Source organism: Ursus americanus, chromosome 18 (genome assembly GCF_024610735.1).
Source record: "Ursus americanus isolate L20-20 chromosome 18, mUrsAme1.1.p, whole genome shotgun sequence".
Classification (NCBI taxonomy): domain Eukaryota; kingdom Metazoa; phylum Chordata; class Mammalia; order Carnivora; family Ursidae; genus Ursus; species Ursus americanus.
The window spans coordinates 48,140,992-48,163,713 of NC_142144.1; the positions used below are offsets into that span (position 1 = coordinate 48,140,992).

At 43.1% G+C, this 22,722-nt stretch overlaps 1 protein-coding gene across 3 annotated transcripts in view; it reads right to left on the reverse strand.

Moving 5' to 3' along the window:
• ADAMTSL1 (ADAMTS like 1) overlaps positions 1-22,722 on the reverse strand; it is an 874,799-nt gene that overhangs the window by 54,158 nt on the left and 797,919 nt on the right. For all 3 annotated transcript variants that reach the window (XM_087869620.1, XM_087869619.1, XM_045780274.2), the window contains 2 exons: positions 20,986-21,165; positions 16,773-16,907 (listed from right to left, as the gene is read on the reverse strand). In XM_087869620.1, the coding sequence (XP_087725746.1) occupies positions 16,773-16,907; positions 20,986-21,165 (315 nt within the window). The remainder of the gene's footprint in view (positions 1-16,772; positions 16,908-20,985; positions 21,166-22,722) is intronic.

The following is a 22,722-nucleotide window of genomic DNA, read 5'->3' on the forward strand; positions in this document are numbered from 1 at the left end:
CAGAGCTAATTGTAGTGAGTCACTCCCTGAATTGTGGCTTTGAGCAAGGATCTGAGATGCCACGAAAGTTCATTAAAGTCGAGAACAGCAGAATTACAAGGAAAAGAATTAAGAGGCGGTGCAGTCTTTATTGTTCATGCAGGAACACTGTGGTCATTTTCTTCTGGGCCCAAGTTCTTTTTTGGGGCTCAGGAAGCTGGCAGGACAACAGACGGGCGTGTGCTGGCTTATCTCTCTTGATACCATTTCAAAGAGTCACACATGAGATACAACGGTCCCTGCCACGTTCCAGAAAGGGGCTTGAATGAGTTTTTGGTCTTATCTCCTGGCAACAGAAGTTACATTATTTCTGAGCAGGCACTGCCAACAGAGAAATGGAGAATTCCATAATCATAATGGATTTTCACATAAAGAGGTTCTTGACAGAATGATGTTTTTGGAATGAAACTTGTCTTTCTACATACCTTTCAGAGACAAAGCATTAAAGGTGAATGATGAAAGAGAATGTGAGCTTTTAAACAGATACAGACATATGATTAGGTTATGTTTCTAGAATAAGAGAACAATTATTATTATCATTTTTTTTCCTTTGGGCTGAACCGACCACTGGTCTTATCTACTTTATAAGATTTGCTCCGACGGGCTATAGTGGCTAGGGAACAGCAGAGGGTCACCAAATTCCTTTTTAAGCTGCATAGGTTTTCAGAGATGGTGCCAATCTTCTTCTGTGCTTAGGAATGTTACTTGAGACTCTAGCTAGCATGGGGATATCCTGGCAAAACGTCCTTCCCAGAATGCTTGTGAAAACAGTGAAACAAAATCAAAACCCAACTGTACCAGTGTGTACCTCACTGGGATTCTAAGGGTACTGACATGTGATTGAAGCTCACTGCCCTGCTTCCCTTTCTACCAGCAAAAGGGAGGGTGTTTTCCCAAGTTTTGCCCTACGTATCCATAGAATGGGAGACCCAGAGCATAAGCTGAGTCAAGATGTGTAATTCTTGGCAGATAGTAGAGTTGTAAGAAATATTTGTGGAATCAAGCTAGATTTCCAGTCCAGATTTTATTCATTTATTCTTGAATAGTTAATACATCCACTTGATTCAAAATTTAAAGGGTAACTAAATGGAATGCTGTGAAATTCTCCCTCTCATCCCCCTCCCGCCTTTCCCCCAGCTACCTGGTTACTCTCCTCACAGGGAACCAGCATTCCCAGGTTCTTGCATACCTGGAAAGTCCTTTTTGGACATAAAAAAGGATATTAAAACTGATTCCCTGAAGAAAACTGTACCTTCTTCTTATTTGTTTTCCTTTCAAGAGCAAAGGACAATTAAATGGGCGGCCTCTTTTTTTTTTTTTTTGAACTCTAAGAGCCTTAAGGTCTAAGGAAGCCCTCAAAATATAATGTCAAGGCCAACACCCATGGGCAACAAGGAGTTGTAGGAGTGTAGGAGTGAGTGAGTGTGTGTGTGTGTGTGTGTGTGTGTGTGTGTTGGGAATGACTTCTTATCCAGGAGACAAAAAGCTATTATAAAGCAGAAGCTGGGTGGTAGTTTTGCCTCACAAAAGAGAGAAGAAACTGAAGCACATTTTGATAAGAGGTTAAACAAGCTTCATTTCCATAGTATTTGCCAAACTCAACTTTTTCAAACTTTTCCTGAACACAGTAGGCAGTAACACATGAAAAGATAGAAGACTGCAAACCTCTATGCGTGGCAATAGGTGACTGTTTTGAGAAAAGAGCCTGCCTGTGTTTTGATTCCATTCCATTTCATTCTGTTTGCACAAAAAAACCCCAAGTGAGTCCAGGCATCTGGACTCCATGGGCCAAGAAGGCTGTAGAACAGCACCTTGTCCTCTGCTCTGACAAGGGATGCCTAACTCACACCTGTGTTCCTTTCTTGGCCTGTCTAATGCCATATATTCTTCATGGCGCTGCTCAGGTCCCAGTTCCCCATGAAGTCAACTCAGGCGCCACGAGTCCTCTGTATTTGAGGAGCAACACTCTCCAGGAGACTCAGCACCCTCTCCCAAGGTCCCTTAAATAAACAACAATGCAATCTACATTCCAGTATGCAGCGAAGAGGAACAAGTAAGGAAACAGCTCTTGGCTGGAAGCAAGGGGCTTCCCAAGTGGTCCAGAATCTCCCCTGAGACTCTCCCCTCTCCCTGAGGTCCTAGAAATCCTACCTTTACTACCATCCTCACCTCTAGCCCCAGGGTCAGAGCAGTGACTAAGTTTTATACAGTGCTTTAGAGTTTACAAAATGTTTTTACATATTTAATTTCATTTGACTCTCAAATCAGTCCTGAGAGATGGGTTATCAACCCATTTTACTCATGAGAAAGGAAGACTCATAAAGGTTATATGACTTGACCATTGTTCAAGTCCTATTCCAAAGTTCATGTCCTTTTCATCCTTTTGGTTCAGTAGTGGGCAAAAGCCCTTTCCTTTTTCTTGCTTAATTTGCCTGAGATAGGTTGAAATGCTCAAAGGGAACTTGACTAAAAAGTAAGTTAATTGGTAAAAATATAAATTAACTAGTAAATATATAAAAGAAATATGAATAGCAAAAAATGGGTAAGTTAGGGAAAAGGTAGGTTATCCCTGCCTTCAGGACCTGGCCTCCAAGGGCACTCCCCCCCCCCTTTTCCAGCTTATTGAGATATAATTGATATATACGTTGTGCAAGTTTAAGGTGTACAATGTGTTGATTCGACACCCTTATTTATTTGCAAACTGATTACCACCATAGTTAACACCTCCATCTCCACATAATTACCATTTCTGTTTTGTGGGAGACCTGTTAAGATTTATTCTCTTAGTAACTTGCAAGTGTATCAGACAGTATCCCCAGGGCAGCCTTAAGTTTCCTGGTTTCTCCACTTCGAGAAGGGGAGGGCTGGGGCAAGAGCATGTATTGCCAAGATAGTAATGACTAGCATTAGCTGAGCATTTACTGTGTGCCAAAGCTCCCTTCTAAGCACTTTATACATATTACCTCATTTACTCCTTTGAAAAGCCCTGGAGGTATATGCAGTTATTACCTCCATTTTACAGTCAAAGGCAGAGAGAACTTCCAGAACTTGCTCAGGGTCATACAGCAGTTACCACGCGGCCGAGCCAGGCTCTCTGACTCTGGAGTCTGTGCTCCGAACCACTGTGCTGTGCAAACTCTAATGTTCATGTGAAGGGTCCCAAGAGAGAGCATGGGACTTAGATGGAGAGATGGGAACAGCACTTTCAGGAGAGAACTGAAACCTTGGTCTTTGATTATAAATCCATAGAGCAGCCATTCAATACTCTTTCTATTCTTCCTCCTCATCAACTTACACTGCTGTCTTACTGTTCCTTCTGTGTTGATATTTTCTAACTAGATAAGAAGTTCCTTGATGTCAGGGGGCATACATCATGCTTCTCTGTTCCTACCCAGCACCTGGCATAGAATGAACCCTTTGATGAGGCACTTGTCTCCTGAAAGTTTTTTTAGCCAGTAATTTACGCTCAAAATGGTCACAAGTTCTGGTCCTATAAAGAAGAACTTGTGCTAGACACCGGAGTGAAGAAGAGAATAGACTTCTTGGTTCATAGATTCAACAGGAAAGCAAGGGACAGGGGCAGGAAATTAACATCTATTAGCATCCACTTTGTACCAAGCACTAAACTGGGCAGGTTGCATATGATATCTCATTTGGTAGAATTAATTCTGAAAGATGGGCATTATTGTTATGGTCTGAATGTTCGTGTCCCCCCCACCCTCCACCCATCAGCTTCATAGGCTGACATCCTAATGCCTGGTGTGATGGTATTAGGACAGAGGACCCTAGGGAGATGTACAGATCATAAAGTGGCACCCTCACGGAAAGGCTAGTGTTCTTATAAAAGAGACCCCACAGAAATCCCTAGCTCTTTCCACATTGTGAGGACACAGCAAGAAGGTATTGGCTATGAAACAGGAAGAGGGCCTTCACCAGAATGACCTTGCACGCACCACGAACCTGGCCTTCCAGTTTCCAGAACTATGAGAAATACGTTTCTGGGGTGGATAAGCCACCCACACTGTAGCGTTTGTTCCAGCAGCCTGAATGGACTAAGAGACATTTTTTATAAATGAGGAAGCAGATGCTGAGGATTTGGAAACAGGTTTTCTAGCTGAGCTACTAGCACTGTCTTCTCCACTGTGCAACCGAGGCAGGGGCCCTAGGTCATGATCCCGTCTTGCCTTCCACCATCTGCCTCCAGGCCCTGGGACCTCTGTAGAACTGCCTGGAGCACCACACGGACACAAGAAGGCACAGAACCAGAGCTGGTATTTTCAAAAGCCAGTTCAGGGTTGAGGAAGGATTTATTAGGTAAAGTGTAGAGTTCCTCATTTTCCCACTGATGGACTTTCAATACCTGTCTATTTCTGGGACATCCAACTCATTCACGTCATTCCCGTTAAACATGGTGGGGAGGGCAGGCGGGCCTGGGAATTGTGTCCTTGTGCCAGGAAAGGGCAGGGGCAAGTGTAAGTTTCTCAAGGTCCCCATTTCCTGACTACTTGGAGTCTTAAAATTAGCTCGTGCCTGGATGCTTGCTGTGGCTTGGAACAGTGGCAAGGCAGGGAGATTTACTGCCTCGCTTTCTGGGTCCAACTATTTTAAGTGTCACTTATGCTCTGGTGTCTTTTTAAATTTATGGATGTTCACTCCAATCTAAAGAACCACAGTCCTCCTTCCTGTGGCTTCCTCATAAATGCCCACTGAAATACTGATTTAGTTTTATAGTATATGCGCTAGCAAGCTTCCTGCAGTCCCCATGGGGTCTCTCTTCTCTCCTTTGGATTTTATTAAAAAGAAAAGACCAAAGTGCATAAGCATGTGCCATAAACAACCACCAATGCTGACCTTTCTTCTTAATCGCAAAGCATATTCTTTTTTGTGGGCAAAGCTGTAGGAAATCAAAAGCATTTTCCTTGTGACATAAAACCTCAGGCTTTCAATATAAATGAGGAAACAGATGCCAACTTGTGTCTCTTCAAAAAAGGTCAGGATACATTTCTCTTCTTTCCCTCTCCTCATCAAATATGCTAGCACTCCCCCGCCCCCCCTTTTTTTTGCCTTTTCTCTGCATCACTTTTCTTGCCATGTCTGCAATTTCTGATGGGATGGGCCCCCATGGTGGATTAATTTTTACCTAACTACTGGCCATTAGAACTTACCGTTCCCACAACGATCTTTGGAGAGGAAGCAGTGATGATCTTAGTCTTCCTAACAATCATATGAAAAGTGGCTTCCCAACAGGTGTGGCCTAGGGTACTGACTGACCTTTGCTGTGTGAATCACCTCCTGACGGGGTGCAGGAAGTGCTCGATATGATCCGTATCAGAATAATCAGGAAGTGCACAGGGTAGGGTTAGGGTGGAAGTATGTGGGACAGATGATAAAGTTATAGGAGAAACGAGATGGAAATGACTCAAGAGGCTTTCTAAGCCAAGGTCCTGCTACCTAATCCTGTTTTAAATCACCTAAGAGAATTTATTTTTTAGAGAGAGAGTGTGTATGGGCGCACATAAGAGTAGGGGAGGAACAGAGAATCTTAAGCAGGCTCCACACTCAGCATAGAGCCCAATGTGGGGCTTGATCTCACCACCCCGAGATCACAACTTGAGCTGAAATCGAGTTGGATGCTTAGCCGACTGAGCCACCCAGGGACCCCTCACCTGAAAATATTTATGCAGCCTGTTTTCTCCCCAGGACCTAGAATCTAGTTGGGAGACATGACATAAATGGGAGATAATTTTAATAACAGAAATTATGATCTGCTCGGTGTCCTGTCAGTGGTCTAGAACATGGGTTGACTAGCTATGGCCTGAGTGCCAAACCCAGCCTTGTTTCTGTAAATAAAGTTTTACTGGACCATAGCTCTACCCATTTGTTTCTTATTGTCTGTGGCTGTTTTACTCAACAACTGCAGAGTTGAGTCCCTGCAACAGGTACCTTGTGGCCCTCAATGTGTAAAGTATTTCCCTCCTATCTGGCCCTTTACGGAAAAGTTTGCCCAACCCTGGTCTGGAGTAGATGCCTCTGGAGGTCAGCAAGGCGGGATCAGCTCAGGATGAAGCACTGCTAAAGGCCTCACAAAATGGCTTGAACTGTGCCTTGAAGACTTCTAGGGTTTAGCTAGAAAGGAAGGGGCAGGAGATGGTATTCCGGGCAGGAGACGGTATTCCAGGCAAGGAAGCATCAAAGCTATGGTAATTACTAGGGAACAGTTTGATTGGAATGGAGGAATTATTTGAAATAGGAATAAGATAGAAGGATGAATATAGAGGTTAGGTCTGAATAGCAAGGAGTCTTGAATGCCAGGCTAAAATTTTTTAAATGATAGAGCCTACCATTTCCCCACCCCAGTGTCTACATGAGTAGAAAGGGAAGAAAGGGACGTGGAAGTGACTTTTAAAGTCCATTCAAGCTCTGAGAATCAGTTTTTAAAAGTACTGATGCATACCCCTCACCCCCAGAGATTCTGTCTTAATTGGTCTCAGGAGGGACTTTTCTTTTTTTAAACTTCTCAGGGGACGCTAGTGCAATTGGGAACCTCTTCCTAGATGAAGGGAATGGCCAGGCACGTGCCTGCAGAAGCCCAGCTCAGGGCCAGGTAGAGGTAGCAGGTGCCCAACATATGTGAGTCAAATTAAGTCAGCAATATTGGCTTGTACCAGAGCCAGCCTGATAAACCTCTGCTTTACTAGAGCCGGCTATATAATATTCAGCTGGCCGCGTGGTTTCCAATAAAAGAAATCACTTCTGCCTGCCCTTGCCTAATCCTGGAAAAGCCCATGATGCTCAATGCGATATTGAGTCTGTTTATAAATTTGGGCATTTATAGTTCTTTCTCTCACTGTTATTTTAACATGACCATTTACAAGGCCTTACACAATTTGCCCTCGGCCTTGTTATGTCTCTGATCTTCTCTCTCCCACACACAACCCCCGTGACTCCATTCCTGCCACGCTACACTAGTGTCTTTGTTGTTCCTTGAACACACTAGGCATGTCCCTGCCTCAAGGACTCCACACTGGCTCTTCCACTGCCTTGCCTCTCCTCCCCTCCGCTCTTCCCCTCCTCTACCTTCCCTGCCCTTCTTCTCTTTCTCCAGACACATGCAAGGCTCAATAGCTCATGTTCAAGTCTTCGCTCAAAGGTAACTTTCTTCATGAGCCGTCTTGCCAATCGAATTGAAAATTGCAACCTCGTTCCCAAACAGGCAGTATCCATCCTTCCTGCCCTGTTTTATTTTTTCCCATAGCACTTATCTAATATATTATGCCTTCCATACCTCCTAATATACTATGTCATTTACTTCATTGTTTGCTATTTCCCTTAGCACAATGAAAGCTGTATGAGAGAAGGGATTTCTATTTTGTTCTCTGTTGCATCCCCAGTGCCTTCGAAGGTGCCCAGAACATAGAATTTGCTCAGTAAGGAAGTGTCTGTTCCATTGGTGCTTGGAATGCTTTTACTCATCATTTAAGATTGAGTTTGAACAGTTCCTCTCTGAAGCCTGCTCTGATTTTCCCTTCGTAGAAGAAAGGGGTCCTCCCTTCCCTGGTTCCCTTTGGTTTTTTCTGCAACTCTTTAGAGCTCTTTCTCATACACGCCTGACTGTTCTCTCTCTCCTACTGCTTCTGAGCACCTCCAATGCTGGGGGAGGGTATAGGACCCAGCATCTAATGGAGACTGGACAGGTTGTGTGTTAAGGTAATGAACCAGGATTTAATAACAGAAGCTGACTATCCTTTAACAACACTTACTACAGTTGTACACCCAGGCAGTTCTCCATTGTATTCCAACATGTTGACTTGAGTGGTCTGAAATGTGTCATCAGCACACAGGAGATACTTGAGCTTTCCAGAGAATTATATGGACTACCATTGCCCCCTGACGTTAATTTATTTACCAAGCACTGTCGCTGTTACATCCTACACACCCCAGAACTTGTTCTCTTCTTTCCATTCTCTCCAGCTTTCTATTATCCACGGTATTCTCTTACCTGAAATATTTCCTAAATGGTGGACTCTATCTAGTCCCTTCCCTGGAACCAATCCCCTGGCACAGTAGCCAGAACAGGCTTTTAAATACAGAAATCAGATGATGTCTCTCTCCTGATTTTAAACCATTCAGAGACTTCCCATTGCAATTAGTGCAAAGAGTGAAAGTCTTACCAGGGCTCAAAGAGCACGAGCAACCTGCTCCTGCTTTTCCCTCTCTTCACCTTAGGTCTTTCTCCCCTTAGTTACGGCTACGACGCTTCCTTAAATGCTCTAGGCTCTCTTGCTTCAGAACGTCGGCTGCTTCCTCTGCCTTGGACTGCTCTGGATTGCCTCTGTCTGGGATGCTCGCTCTTTACTTGGATCACTTCCAGCCTCTCTTCTAATCTCAGCTCAAATACCTCCTCCTCAAGAAACCTTGCCTAAAGCTCAGGCCAAGGGGGCTGTCCTGTCACATGTCTCCAGAGCACCAGTAGTTACTCTTTTGATTACAGTCTTACTTGAATAACTCTCCCCACCAGGCTTGAAGCGTCCACCGGAACTTAAACCGAAAAAGGGCAGGTACGTTAATCTCCTTGTTACTGTATCTTCAGCTCTAGGTCAGTGCCTCATGCATAGTAAATGCTCAATAAATTTTTCTGGAAGGAATGAATGAGATCTAGGTTTATCTATCGTATTTACTGTGTATCCCTGGCCCTCGCACGGGGCCTGGGTCATATTAGGCACTCAACAAATATTTATTCAATGAGCAAGCTGATCTATCTTTGAGATACTGCCTTCTTAGGCCCTTCACCAAGGCTTTCAACTTTGAACATTATTTATCCAACTGTTTTCTGAAATATCCTCCTACTTTGAGAGAGGTTTACATGAGAACAATGACTATAGACTCCAGACGTGGGTCCCATACATTCTAGCCACAGCTCCCTCATCGGTGTGGTATGATTTGTAGGAACTGCATCTGGGCAGCCATGCTCTGCAATTCTCAGCACTTCAAATGAATAGAGAAGAAAATGTGCAGGCTGCCAGTCTCAGGTGGTCAGAAGGAAAACACCACTGCCTGGCTGTGGTGTGTGGGCCTTGGCCTCACTGCCTGGCTCCTCCAGGACTGGAAGGGCTCTGAGAAGTGGAACTGTTACCTTGCAGGGCCCTGGGGAGCCTGCTGATGCTGCTGAGAGGCTGCTGTGTGTGTTGGCTGTGACCCTTGAGCCCCCTGCTGAGGAGAGGGGCCAGGCACAATGACTTCTTTCATGGAAAACTTTACTCTGCAAACCCAGGTTTGAATGCCTGAATCTCTCTCTCCTCTTGGTTAATCACAAGGGACGAGAAAAGGTTTGTGCTGTTTGGCTCTCTGTGGGACTAGCATGACATGAGGTTCCAGGAGAGAAGTCAGGACTTCCTCTGACTGGGACATCACAGCTGCTCGCTCATGAAGGAGAGTTTGGGACTAAATACAGGGGGCGGACCAAACCCGATGGATATATTCTGTGAGACATCGTAACAGGTTCTGGACCTAAATAAGATAGGCTTAGAAAAGAGACTGAACTGCTTTTCTTAAGCCACACATAATCATGTGTTTTATTATTGGAAGCACCCAAGGTCATCTAATTTTGACAAAGATCTAGGGCCTTTTCATAATATAGACTTTCTCTTTCCTGACCTTCCTGAGAAAGATCTCTACTACTGTAAGTTAGGTTTGTTGGCTTGCTTTTTTCTTTCAGGCTCTTTAACTTCATGGAGAAAGCCTAACCTAGTGATAGGATAAAGGACAGAGTGGTACGGAGCAAAGAGTATGGTCCTCCTCAGAAACAGGAGCTATGTGATCACCACCATAGACTTTGGTATTCTTTCTACATAATGAGGTGGATGGACTAGATCAGCGACTGACAAACATTTTCCGTGAAGGACTGGAAAGGAAATACTTTAGACTTCTGGGCCGTATGGTTTCTGTCACAAGTGTTTAACTCTACCATTTTGGTGTGAAAGAAGTCACAGACAATACATAGGTAAATAAATGGGCATGGTGGCATGCCAATAAAAATTTATTTACAAAAACAAGCAGAGACCTAGATTTGGCCCAGGGATTATAGTTTGCCAACCGTGTAAGACATTATCTCTTAAAAGTGTTTATGTAATAATTCTAGAATGTGATTGCCAAATTTGGGTATCAGCTTAGTCTAGGCAAGTATTTAAAACATACACATCATATATATATGTGTTTGTATATATGTCATATTTACAGACACATATCTTGCACATATCTATATGCCTATTTCTGACCAAAATGGAGTAAGAGATGGAATTTACCTTCCTGCTTAAAATAATAAAAAATGAACAGAATGTAAGAGGCAATGGTTTTCAAGACACTGGACATTAGGCAATGAAGGACACTGCTCCTTGAGAAATGGGAAACAAAACAATGTTGCCCCAGCTCAGTGTCTTGAGACAGTTTCCAGGCTGCAACACAGGGAAACCCAGGTGGAGCCCAGGGGATTCGTGAGTTTAGGAGAGGGAGCTGAAAGCATAGGGAGATCAAGGTGGCTCAAGTTCACAGAATGGAGTATGAGAGAAGAGAGAACTGCAGGTATGGAATGAATAAATGAATTTCTGAAATCTGAAAAAGATCCCCCTTGAGTATTCAGTAGAATGCACATCAGTGCATGCATATAAAGAAATCCCAGAGGCAGAGAAAAGGGAAAGAACTAGAGGTAGCAGTTTCTGGTGCTCACACAGGGTACAGAATAGCATCTGTTCCTATCAGCCAGGCTGGAAAACCTCATGATTCATAGGGTGTTGGGCAGAATATGGTATTGGTGTAAAGAGGCTATAATATGTGTAAAGAGACAAATATATCACTGAAACAGAATGGTCTGGAAATATACCCACACATATAATGACAACTGATTTTCCACAAAGGTGCCAAGGCAATTCAGTGGAGAAAGAATAATCTTTTCAACAAATGGTAGTGGAACAAGTTGGGTAACCATATGCATACGAATGAACTTCAGTATATACCTCACATCTTAGGTAAAAATAAGCTCAAAAGAAATGACAGGCCTAACTGTAAAGCCTAAATCCATATAATATGGATATAAAGCTTCTGGAAGAAAACATGGGAGAAGATCTTTGGTACCTTGGAGTAGGCAAAATTTCCTAAGTACAACAGCAAAAGAACTATCTCTAAAAGAAAAAAATGAATAGATTGAACTTCATCAAATTTAAAATATTCTGATTTTTGAAACTAAAAGAGTAAAAGGACAGCCATGGGCTGGGACAAAATATTTGGAAATTTATATATCTGATAAAAGACTTGCATTTAAAGTATATAAAGAACTCTCAAAATTCAGTAAGTGACCAAACAACCCAATTATAAAAAACAGGGAAAAATTGAATAGACACTTCACCCAAGAAGAAATCAGGATGGCAAATAGCACACGAAAAGATGCTCGACATTAACTACCAGGACATTACAAATTAAAATCACAACAAGAAACCACTGCAGACCTAGAAGAATGTCTAAAATGAAAAAGACTGACTATATTTAGCAAGTGCTGCCAAGGATGTGAAGAAACCAGAACTGTCAGACACTGGAGGTGGGAATGTAAAGTAGTCCAACTACTTTGGAAAAAAGGCTGGAAGACTGAAAAACAGTCTGGCTGTTTCTTAAAATGTTAAATAAACACCTACTATGTGATCCAGCCATTTCATTGTTAGGTGTTTAATCAAGAGAAATGAAAGCATGTGTCCATACAAAGACGAGTAGACAAATACCTATAGCAACTCATTGCTATACAACCAGAAACTGGAAATGACCATTCTGTCCCTCAACAAGTGGGTGATGAAACAAACTGTAGTCTGTCTATACAATGGAAACTAGTTGACAAAAACATGCACTGCTGATGCATGTTACAATATGGATGAATGCCAAAATAATTATCCTGAATGAAAGAAGCCCTTCCCCCCAAAGTATGAGTTCTTTTATAAAACATTTTAGAAATCTAATCTAATTTATCTATACTGCGAGCAGATCAGTTGTTGCTGGCGGGGGTGGGGGTGGACATGGGGCGGGGCAAGGGTGTGAAGGCTTGATTTTAAAAAAGGGCATGAGGTAACTTTGGGGGTGATGAATATGTTCATTATATTGACTGTCGTGATGTTCACAGGTGTATCCATGTATCAGAATTTTAGACTTTAGACATCAAATTTTAGACTTTAGATATATATTATTTATGCCAATGCCAATTATCTCTCAATAAAGCTGTTAAAAAACTTTTATGTCAAACATATATAAATATCTAATGTATCTTACAAATCATTAAAATAAGATAAGTACCTATGAACAAAGGACCTGACAGGCAACTCATAAGTGAGTGCAAATGACTAATAAACATTAAAACCAGAATTCTTAGAAATCACCAAGAAATAAAAATTTAAAATGATATACTTTTCACACTGTATTTTATACTATTGTGTATTCACCAATTAAAACGGTAAGTATAAAAAGTCTTGGTCATACCTATTGTTGATACTACTTTAGGGAAGCAAGAATACTCATGGAGTGCTGTACACATAGAAATAGGGAGAACATTTTGGAGGGCAATTTGAACACAGCACAAACTAAAATATATAAAACTTTTGACACAATAATTCCACTTCTAGAAATTATCCTAAGAGAGATGTACACAAAAATTTTAGGAATAAGAATATTCACCTTATCTGTGTTTTTATGAGCAAAAATTGCAAAGAATCTAAAAGTTCAACATTAGAGAGTTGGTATGAAACCTCCTACCAATGCAGCCACCAGAATTAAACCTGTAGAAGAATATATAGAGACATGGAAACATAATTGTTATATATCAGTGAAAAAAGTTGCAAGCAGTATATAGAGTATGATTTTTAGACAAAAGATATGTATAATGTGCATATTAATGGCTACGAAAAAGATATTTGCATGGTTTTATCCGGGCTAGACAACTATAGATAATTTTTAGTTTTTAATTTTTGCTTCTATTTTTAATTGTTCTACAATGAAGTTGTATTGCTCTTATAATAAAAACTCCAAGAAAAGTTATTTTTTGCATAATATCAATGCTAATCCCCTGTAAATGATACTGTGAAAAATATTAATTTTGAGTCTTAGTGACCTCCAAAAATTGAACAGAAAGCTGCAAAAAAGTGTAGGTGTGTGGGGAGGCCTGAGATTCTACTACCCTAGAACTGGAGCCTGGAGGACTAGACCTGGACCACTAAAGGGGGGTGGCATGGGCCTTGTCCTCCATAGCAGTTGGCACAGTTCAGGCTTTCCAGCAGAAAGGACAGCTGTAAAATAGGGACTGAGAAAATCAGTACCTATCTTGCCTAGGACAATGGATCTGGTTGTGTTGGGTCCACTCCGCATGGCCAAGCCTCCACTGGCGATTTTCCATGTCTGTGTCATACAGCAAGGAGTATGAGAGCAACAAGGGACTCACTGGTCCCAAGTCTTTACTTATAGTCATGGAAAGTGAGGCCCACAGGGGCCTATGCATGTGTGGCTCAATTAACATTTCTTCTGGAAAGTTCCGGCAGTGGCTTGAAGTGAAACCAATACCAGAGTGTCTGTCAACTAAAAGAGTCATTTCTGGAATAGAATCACCTACTGGGAATCTCAAGGCTTGAGTCATAACAGAGAAGAGTTAGCTCCCATATATGGCTTTAGAAAACCCCCAATCTCCCTCATTTCCTTCTCCCCATGAAAACTCGAGGATCAGGTCCTGACTTATTATCCCTATGCCACAGAACCACGAAGTTCTCTGAATCTGTTGCAGCCACTAATCTCATCAATGGGAGGAATACATACACAGGAATGTCACCAGTTACTGGCCACGCAGGGTTGGCAAATGGCTTTCATCCGGTATATCAACTGCCACCATGCTTGGTGGAATGTTAGAATGAATTCCAAGGCAGTGCCTGGGCTGATTGAAAAAGAATGATGTGATTGGACATGTGTTGGTTGTGGAAGGGGTGATTACCAGTATCTTTGCCACATATTTCCGTCCTGGTATAGACCATCTCTTATGCTCAAAATAGGGTTTCTCATGAGAGACTATGGACTATGAGAAACAAACTGAGGACTTCAGAGGGGAGGGGGGTGGGGGAATGGGATAGACCGGTGATGGGTAGTAAGGAGGGCACGTATTGCATGGTGCACTGGGTGTTATACACAACTAATGAATCATCAAGCCTTACATCGGAAACCGGGGATGTACTGTATGGTGACTAACATAATATAATAAAAAATCATTAAAAAAAATAAATAAAAAATAGGGTTTCTTCCTTAAATTGCTCCCGCTACTGATTACTCTTACAGAATATCAGATAAATTCTTTCAAATATTACTTGTAGTACATCATTCTCCTACTTAGAAACCCTCTAAAGGTCTGTCCCACATAGTAAATCTATTTCCTTAGTCTAATAATCAAGGACCTCCACATTTTGACACCGTTTATCATTCTAAATTCTCAGCAACCCTACACAGACTTGCCTCCCTGACCTATTTTTGAACCCAGAGCAGGCACTCTGGTCTAAAAGGGCCACCAACAGGATCCAGGGATGGGAACCAGCCCAATTAAGAGCAACTAGACTAACAGATCAGGATGAGTCAATAGCTGGGGAGGCTCAAGATGGAGGAGGTATATGAGAATTCTTGGGGTGAGGGTCAAAGCCGAAGCTGAGTGGACAAGCTCTGGCTGAGGCTTGTTCCTTTAAATGGCTTAGTTTCTATCCCCGTTTAGCTGCCCATCATCACTTTTAAAGCAGTGGTATGTTATAGCTGTTTCTGGACATCGCCAGGCTGATAGTATCTTCTTCACCCTCGATGCCCGATTCACTTCCTTGCTGCCTATTTGAATCCCACCCACTTTCTGTGCTCAGCTCCAAAGCATCAGTTAGGCCCTGGTCTATTTCAAGTGGCTTACTTCTCAGAAAGTTAATACTTGACATCATTTCCTAATTCATCTCCACAATTCCATGCAGATCCCTCCCTTACTTCTACAGTGCTGGCGAGGCATCAACATTTACTGCTTGAGTCCGTGTTGCCCAAGCAGTTACATTCAGGGACTTTATGACTACTGACTTGCTGTCCCATTCAAATGGAACAGTCTGGATGTGAACTAGGGTATTATGGTGTCTCTCAACTGTTAGATTTAAAATACCAGTCTAAGGTAACAAAGCACTATAAACTAGCAATGGAATGCAGCAGCATAAGGCACAATAAATTCTTATTGCTCATGGCTACAATGAGACAGAATATTATTCCAGAATAAGGGAGAAAGAAAGTAAAACTATCATGGAAAAATATGAGCAGGTTAATTTTTCCAGCATGCCGAATGGCACCTGAGTGACCTAAGAGTTATTGAACTTGAAAATAAACAATTGCAGTGCACTCTGCTAGTGACTGGGCTATGATTAATAGTTAGGACAATTTCTCATAGCGATGAGTCTAAAATAAAGACAAGTTTACAATGCTCATATTTAATTTGGAATACATTTACCATCTATAAGCCAAAAGAAAGCAGTTTTGAACTTCTATGAATTCTGATTAACGTGATGTGGAAAAACTCAATGCCAAGCTTGCATAAGTTAGAGGAAACAGAATAGGGCTACTTGTCATTACATGTGTCTTATTTTTAGGATCAGATCAGAAACAGAGAAATTATAAGCTTTTTCCATATGCTCATATACTATGAGCATTCTTTCTTAATTTTAGATAATAATGAAAATTGAAGGTAATCTTTCGGTTTGTGATCTGACACCAGTCCCTGTGGCCATATTGATAATAATCACCAGTATGACTAGGCACCCTTTGGCCTCCTGCTCCTTGCTAGGTGGTGGGGAGGAGAAAAAGGAATAGTTTGAGTCAAGGGAATAGTTTTCATTACCATTACCAATATTTGGGACCACAAAGAGTTAGCATGAGGATTTCCCCCATTTTGTAGACCTGTTTATCCTCCCCACCCCAGGACTTGAAGGCAGATAATTCTTCCCTTCCACCTTGACCCTCTCCAGAAGTCATGACGGGAGTACAGAGGTTCCTGTGGTATGATTCTGGTATGAAGGGCCCATGATTCTGGTTGCCATGATTCTGGTATGAAGGGCCCAGGACACAGATGCCTTTGTACACCAGTAGGCACCAGCCATGTGGGCAATAACTTGGTGAAGGTTCCCATTGACAGATGCCAGGGAAGTCGTACTTGGTCAAGTTATTTAAACACTTGCTTGAGGAGTCCATCTGGGTTGGTTTCAGGCCCTACCTATAGAAGGCTAGCCTAAATAGAATCATCTAGATTTTTCTTCTTGAAAGCTGATGATAGCTGTAGTTTAGTTGTGAGGAGGTCATGGGGGCACACTGGGGTATGGTTGACAAGGGGAGATGAACTATTTTTACTGCTCTGCTCTTTATTTACTGTTCAGTGAGTCGATCTGATTGAGAGGATCTGGACTGTGGCATTAACCCAAGAGGATTCAGAAAGGAGCCATGTTGGAATCGAGACAAGCTAGAGTCCAGACTAAGGTCTGTACTCACCTCACATGGAAAGTCAGCCAAGTTTCCACTGGTGAGTCTGGATTCTGTAGGCAATTTAGTGATTTCCTGTTGGCCACCCCCTCCTGCTGCCTCCCTCCCACCTGCAAGCAGTCACCCATCCATAAATCCTGTCCAGCCCTGGATTTTAGCCCAATGTTCCAGAGATTTGGACTCACCAAGGAGAGCGGAATTCCCAGGATCCAGGACCAGCTGTGCTCCCAGAGGAGATGTCAGCACCGAGGGAAGGTTCAGTCCACTGGCTGAAAGCAAGGCCCTGATGTCTTCCAACTGTGTGGGGACTTGGGGGGGATCTGTGGGAAGGCAGATGGGGAGTCAGGCAGGTTAAAGCATGAAGGCTATATTAAGGGGGGAAGGAAAGGTGGGTATGCATGCAAGGCAGGCATTATGGTTGCCTTTAAGCATTGTTTTTTTCCCATAGAGAAGGTGTGCCTATCCAGGTGAGTCAGAATTTCAAGCTTAATATTTGATGCCCAAAACAATAAGGTCAGTAATAAGAATCAGGCATGTTGATTTTAGGAGTTCCTTACTGTATACCACTTTATACCACAGTACCACTGGGTCTCTATAAATGTGTAGGCAAATTAAACCATATTATAAAAATACTCTTAAAAAGCCAACACTTCTTCAGCATTTATTATATGCCAAGTCCTGTGTTAAATAGTTTTCATTCCTTTTTTTCATTTAACTCTTACAGCATCCTTTAGAGCACTTTGTTATTGTCCCCACAGATATGGATACATCACCACAGGAAGTTTTTATTTTAGAGAGAGAGAGTGAACACATGGGGGAGGGAAGAGGGCGAAAGGGAGAGAGAGAGAATCTTAAGCAGACTCTACGCCCAACACCGAGCCCGACATGGGGCTCCATCTCGCACCCTGAGATCATGACCTGAGCCGAAACTGAGTCAGATGCTGAACTGACTGCACTATCCAGGTGCCCCAGGAATTGCTTATTTAAAGTAAGCCTATGAGTGACATTTTCTATGAAGAAAAAGGTTTATTTATGAAGTTGATAAAGGGAATTTGCTTTGTGGTCTGGATTTTTATGCCCAGGTAGGACTAGATACGCAGGACAGGGATGATTTGTTCTTCAAAATCTTAGAAGGAGTTAGTGCTGAAGTGATCAGGGGTCTAGTTAACCAGAGCCTGAAGTGACAAAAATGGAACTATAGTGGCTTATCATTTCCACTGGACAGAGAGGCAAGCACCTATTGAACCTGGTGGTGAGAGGACTCAAGATTCTCTGAGAAAAGAACCAGAACCTTGTTTCCCGACTTCCTACATCTTCCAAGGTGGACTCCCACCTTTTTCTCGAGAGCACTTGGAGTCTGAAGAGAAGCAGAAGTATTTCCTCTGTAACTGATGGTCATTTCATCAGTGTTCAGTGAGGGCCTATTATGTGCCTGTCAGCTTGTCAGATACTTGTTAAGGGTGGCAAGTAAGTCATGACGGCTTCAGAGTCTGCTTCAGAAATACACCTTCTGTCTACTCTGCCTTGACTGCAAAAGACCATTGCATCCAGAAAATAATGACGAGCTTGAGATATATATATATATAATTTATATAAATTTATATATATATATAATTTATATAGATTTATATATATGAGATTATATAAATACATAAACCATTACATTATATATATGTTATATATAATTAAAGATATTCTTTATATGGTATAGGTGAAAACATCATGCTTGGGTTCAGGAACGCTCTATTTAAGCTGTGGCTCTGCCATTCACTAACTTGGGCAAGTCCCTGAATTCCTCTGAGCCCTCATTTCCTTATCTATAAAATGATAAACTCATCATTTCCCAGATCTCTTTCTACTCTGAAATACCATGATTTTAGGAACTGATGGTAGCAGTTTACTACAACCTAAATTCTCTTTTTCCCATCTTTTAAGAATTTTTAAAGCTTAATTAATTACTTTTTAAAATTTAAATGCAAGTTAGTTAACATACTGTACATCCCTGGTTTCAGGAGCAGTGGTTCATCACCCACACACAAGCCCCGGTGCTCATCCCAGCGAGTGCCTTCCTTAATGCCCATCACCCATTTTTTAAATATTCCCTTAAGAATACTGCAATTGAATACTGAATATTCCCTCAAGAATATCAAACTCACGGGACGCATTGGTGGTGCAGTTGGTTAAGCATCGGCTCTTGGTTTTGGCTCAGGTCATGATCTTGGGGTCGTGGGATCCAGCCCCGTGTTGGGCTCCCTGCTCAGTGGGGAGTCTGCTTGAGTTTCTCTCCCTCCCTCTGCCCTTCCTGCTTGACTCTCTCTCTCTTTCTCAAATAAATAATTCTTAATTTAAAATTTTTAAAATTTAAGGTCACCTCTTAAATTTATCGCAACGCTTGAAATGGAACTTAGAGGCAATATGTCATGAATATTCATTCAACGGCTATAGGAATAAATGAATGAAAGTCTCATTACACTTCAAGTCTCCGTGCTATAGGTTAAGTCACAGAGCCTGGTGTGAAGGCTCAGTTTGATACATGAAGTCTCTTGTTTAAAAATTCAGCCACGTTTTTGGCTGATTAAAATTAAAAAAAGAGACATTATTTCTACGTTCATAAAGCACCTATAAAACTAAAAATACTTGGATTAATAAACCAAGCTTCTGATCAAGAAAAGTGCTCAACTTAAGAGTCTAAACAGTGATTTTTTTTTCCCCCATCACGTCGGATTAAAATGGGAAGACGTCACGCCCGTCCAGCTCCGTGTTCACAGTCACGCTGGTTTTCAGTCGCAAGGCGGCAAGAGCTGGCTGGCAGACCGCGCACCCTTCATTGGCAAAGCTACAGTAGCAACCACACATCCTAGGCTTGCCTCTCTGTCAGCACAGGCGACAAGCAAGGCTTATTAGGGAGGAAAAGCCCACAGTAAGCCCCGTAACTCAGTGTGGGGCAGCAGTGCCTGGGCCCCTGGCTCCAGACTTGCACGCAGCTCAGCCGGATGAAACCCAACACAGGACCATTGACGTCCCTCACTGAGCCGCTTTTCCGTGACTTTCTAAAATGACTGGAGGTTTATGCAGCCACTGGTGAGATGAAAACCCGCTGGGGCCTGTCTGAAACCTGAGCGGGCAGGCGCTAGAGACCCTAGGCTTTGGTCTATCAGCAATTGGGGGTATGGAAATACAAGTATAATGTTTAATTATTTTTCCCCGAGGAGGTCTATAATGTATGAATGTGTATGTATCTATGGCGTGTGATTCTTCATATTTCTCACAGTTTCCTCTTTTTTCTTAGAATGATAGCTTTCTTAGTGGAAAACTAGCATGAGGGCTCTAATCATTGCTTTTTTTTTTTTTTTAAACAACTTACAAAAACAAACTTCTTTTTACTGCATCACACCAAGTTCCAGACTCTGGGGAAGATAAGCCCAGGGTCTCTAGTCCAGGGATAAAAGGGTCATTGCTCCCAACACGGCTGAGTCCAGCCTTCAGCAACAGTGAATATTCGATGGTGTCCCAGTGGTTGTTATGTCTAATACCTATGTTATGCTAAGAACTGTGTTAGGCTCTTTAGTCGGGGGTTCTTATATTTGGGGGTACTATAGTTTGAATGTCTGTGTCCCTTCAAATTCATAGGTGACGTCCTAACCCCCCAGGGTGATGGGATTAGGTGATGGGGCGGAGCCCTCACATTTGCCATTAGTGCCCTTATACATGAGGCCCCGGAGAGCTGGCTTGGCCCTTCTGCCATAGGCGGACATAGCAAGAAGCCATCAGTCTGTAACCCGGAGAAGGGGCTTACCGCAGAACCCGACCATGTTGGCATCCTGATCTTGGACTTCCAGCCTCCGCAGGTGAGAAACATAAACTTCTGTTGTTAAAAGCTACCCGGTTTGTGGTGTTTTGTTTCAGCAGCCTGAATAGACTAAGACCGGGGCGTACCCGTGTGGACTTTGGGTGGGCTGGACTATGAGCTTCCTGAAATTCTATGAGAAATTTTATACGTATGAATTTTCCTGGAGGGGGTCATCAATAGTTTTCATTGGATTCTCAAAGAAGTCCTTCACGCAGAAGAAATTAACAATAACTTCTTTATGTCTTGAGCCCTGGCTGACAGCCTCCTCCCCCTACATGGACAATCCCCATTGTGCACGCACATCAAGACCAGCACCTAAGGCTTAGTAAGGCTAAGTGAGTCACCCAAGGTCACTCAAGGTCACACAGTGAATAAGCGGTAGAGCCAGCATTCAAAATGAAGTCTGCCTGCCGCCCGAGTCTGTGTTCTTTCTACTGGCAGGCCCTAAGGTGGGAGGAAGGGAGGGGACATTGCTTTTATGTACTTGATTGGATCAGGGAAAAAGTGAGGCGGAGGGTGGGTTAGACGGTCAGCCTCGAGCTGTTTACCTAGAATCAGCAGCTGCGTGTTCTCGGTCAGCTCTCCATGGACATTGGCTGCCCTGCAGGAGTACAGGCCCTGATCCGAGGGGGACACGTCTGTGAGCAGCAAGGAGCCCTCGTGCCCATGTGGAGGGGAGCCCAGTTTGGTTTTATTCCTGAACCAAGTGACTTCAGCTTCAGGCACACCTAGGAAGAAAAAAAAAAAAAAACAACACATCAGCGAAACAGATTCAGGTGACCCCGGAGGCAGTTACTCCCGCTTGGTGGACCCTCCCAGGGGCAATTCGGCAGGAAGCATCTGCCTGGGCGTCTTCTACCGTCCTCCAGCCAAACTAAATAATGCCTGTGACCTCTCCGTGGTCTCGAGAGCTTTAGCCTTTTAAAGCTCCCACTGCTGAGGCAGGAAGAGAGAGGCCAGTTAACAGAACAGGAAGTGGGCAGCTGGTAAAGGGCACTTGCCAAGATGGAAGGAAAGTACCCACGCTCTGTGGAGAATGCAGGGAGAAACATAAGCCCCAGATCTATACAGCTGTGAAAATGAATGATTGACAACTACATGAACAAACATTGAGTAAGAAGAGCTAGACGCAAAAGCGTACACACTGTATGATCTCATTTTTGTAAGCGACAAACAAAACCCGGTAACATCAATCTAGGCTCTTAGCAGTCAGGGTGGTGGCTCCCGTGAGAGGGAGGGACACACAGGGAGGCATTGAGACTAAGTGGGCACAAGTGCTAAGTGGTCACTGGTAATCCTCTGGTTCCCGACCCGAGGACTGGTTTGGTGGGCTTGGTACCTTTAGGATATGTCTCCTTTCCTGGACAGATATTACACTCAATAAAAAGTTAAAAGCTATAAAATATTAGTCTTTTGTCTAGTATGAACCAGACAAATGAAAGCTGCTGGAACCTTACCAGAACTGACACTATACATGGAAAACATGCTTGTATTTTTTGGAGCCTATGTATTTTCTTAGAACGAGAGAACACAGAGCTATGGGCAGTAGCACCACAGAGACAGAGACGAAAGAGACAAAAAGAAAGTACTCTGTCTGCTCTTTCCTCAGGCCAAGTTTAGTGCCTGTGAGAGAGAGCTGGGGAGTGTGTGTATGAGTTAGGATGGAGTACCTGTCTTTGGAAGTTGGGTTCTGTCTTCCAGGGGCATCACTGACTGAATGTGTTTCTCTACAAATTCATACGTTGAAGTCCTAACCACCTCCAGTGCGATAGTATTTGGAGGCGGGATGTTTGGAGGTAGTTAGGTTTAGGTGGGTGGGGTTGTCATGACAGGATTAGCGCCCTTATGAGAAGAGACCGGAGAGTGAGCCCTCTCTCTCTCCATCATGTCCGGACACAGTAAGATGGCGGTCAGCAATCCAGGGAAAGAGCTCTCAACAGATCTGCGTGGGCAGGCGCCTTGCGCTTGGACTTCTCAGCCTCCAGTACCGTGAGAAATACATTTCGGACATTTAAGCCACCTCGTCTATGGATATTTTAGACTAGCTGCCTGAGTAGGCTAAGACAAGGGGGCAGCCTTAATTCTTTGGGAAGTTTGCCTGTGGTAACCATGCCGGCAAGCAGGCCCTGGTCCAGGACAAGTCTTCTGAGACAGGAGGCCCCGCAGGAGGCTGAGCTCGGAGTGAGCTGGGAGACAGAAAATCTGTGGCATCAATTCACAGGTGTCTGGGGAGCACAAAGCTCCATTCCTCGCACCACTCAGCCTGCCGGCCCAGGTCAAAAAGT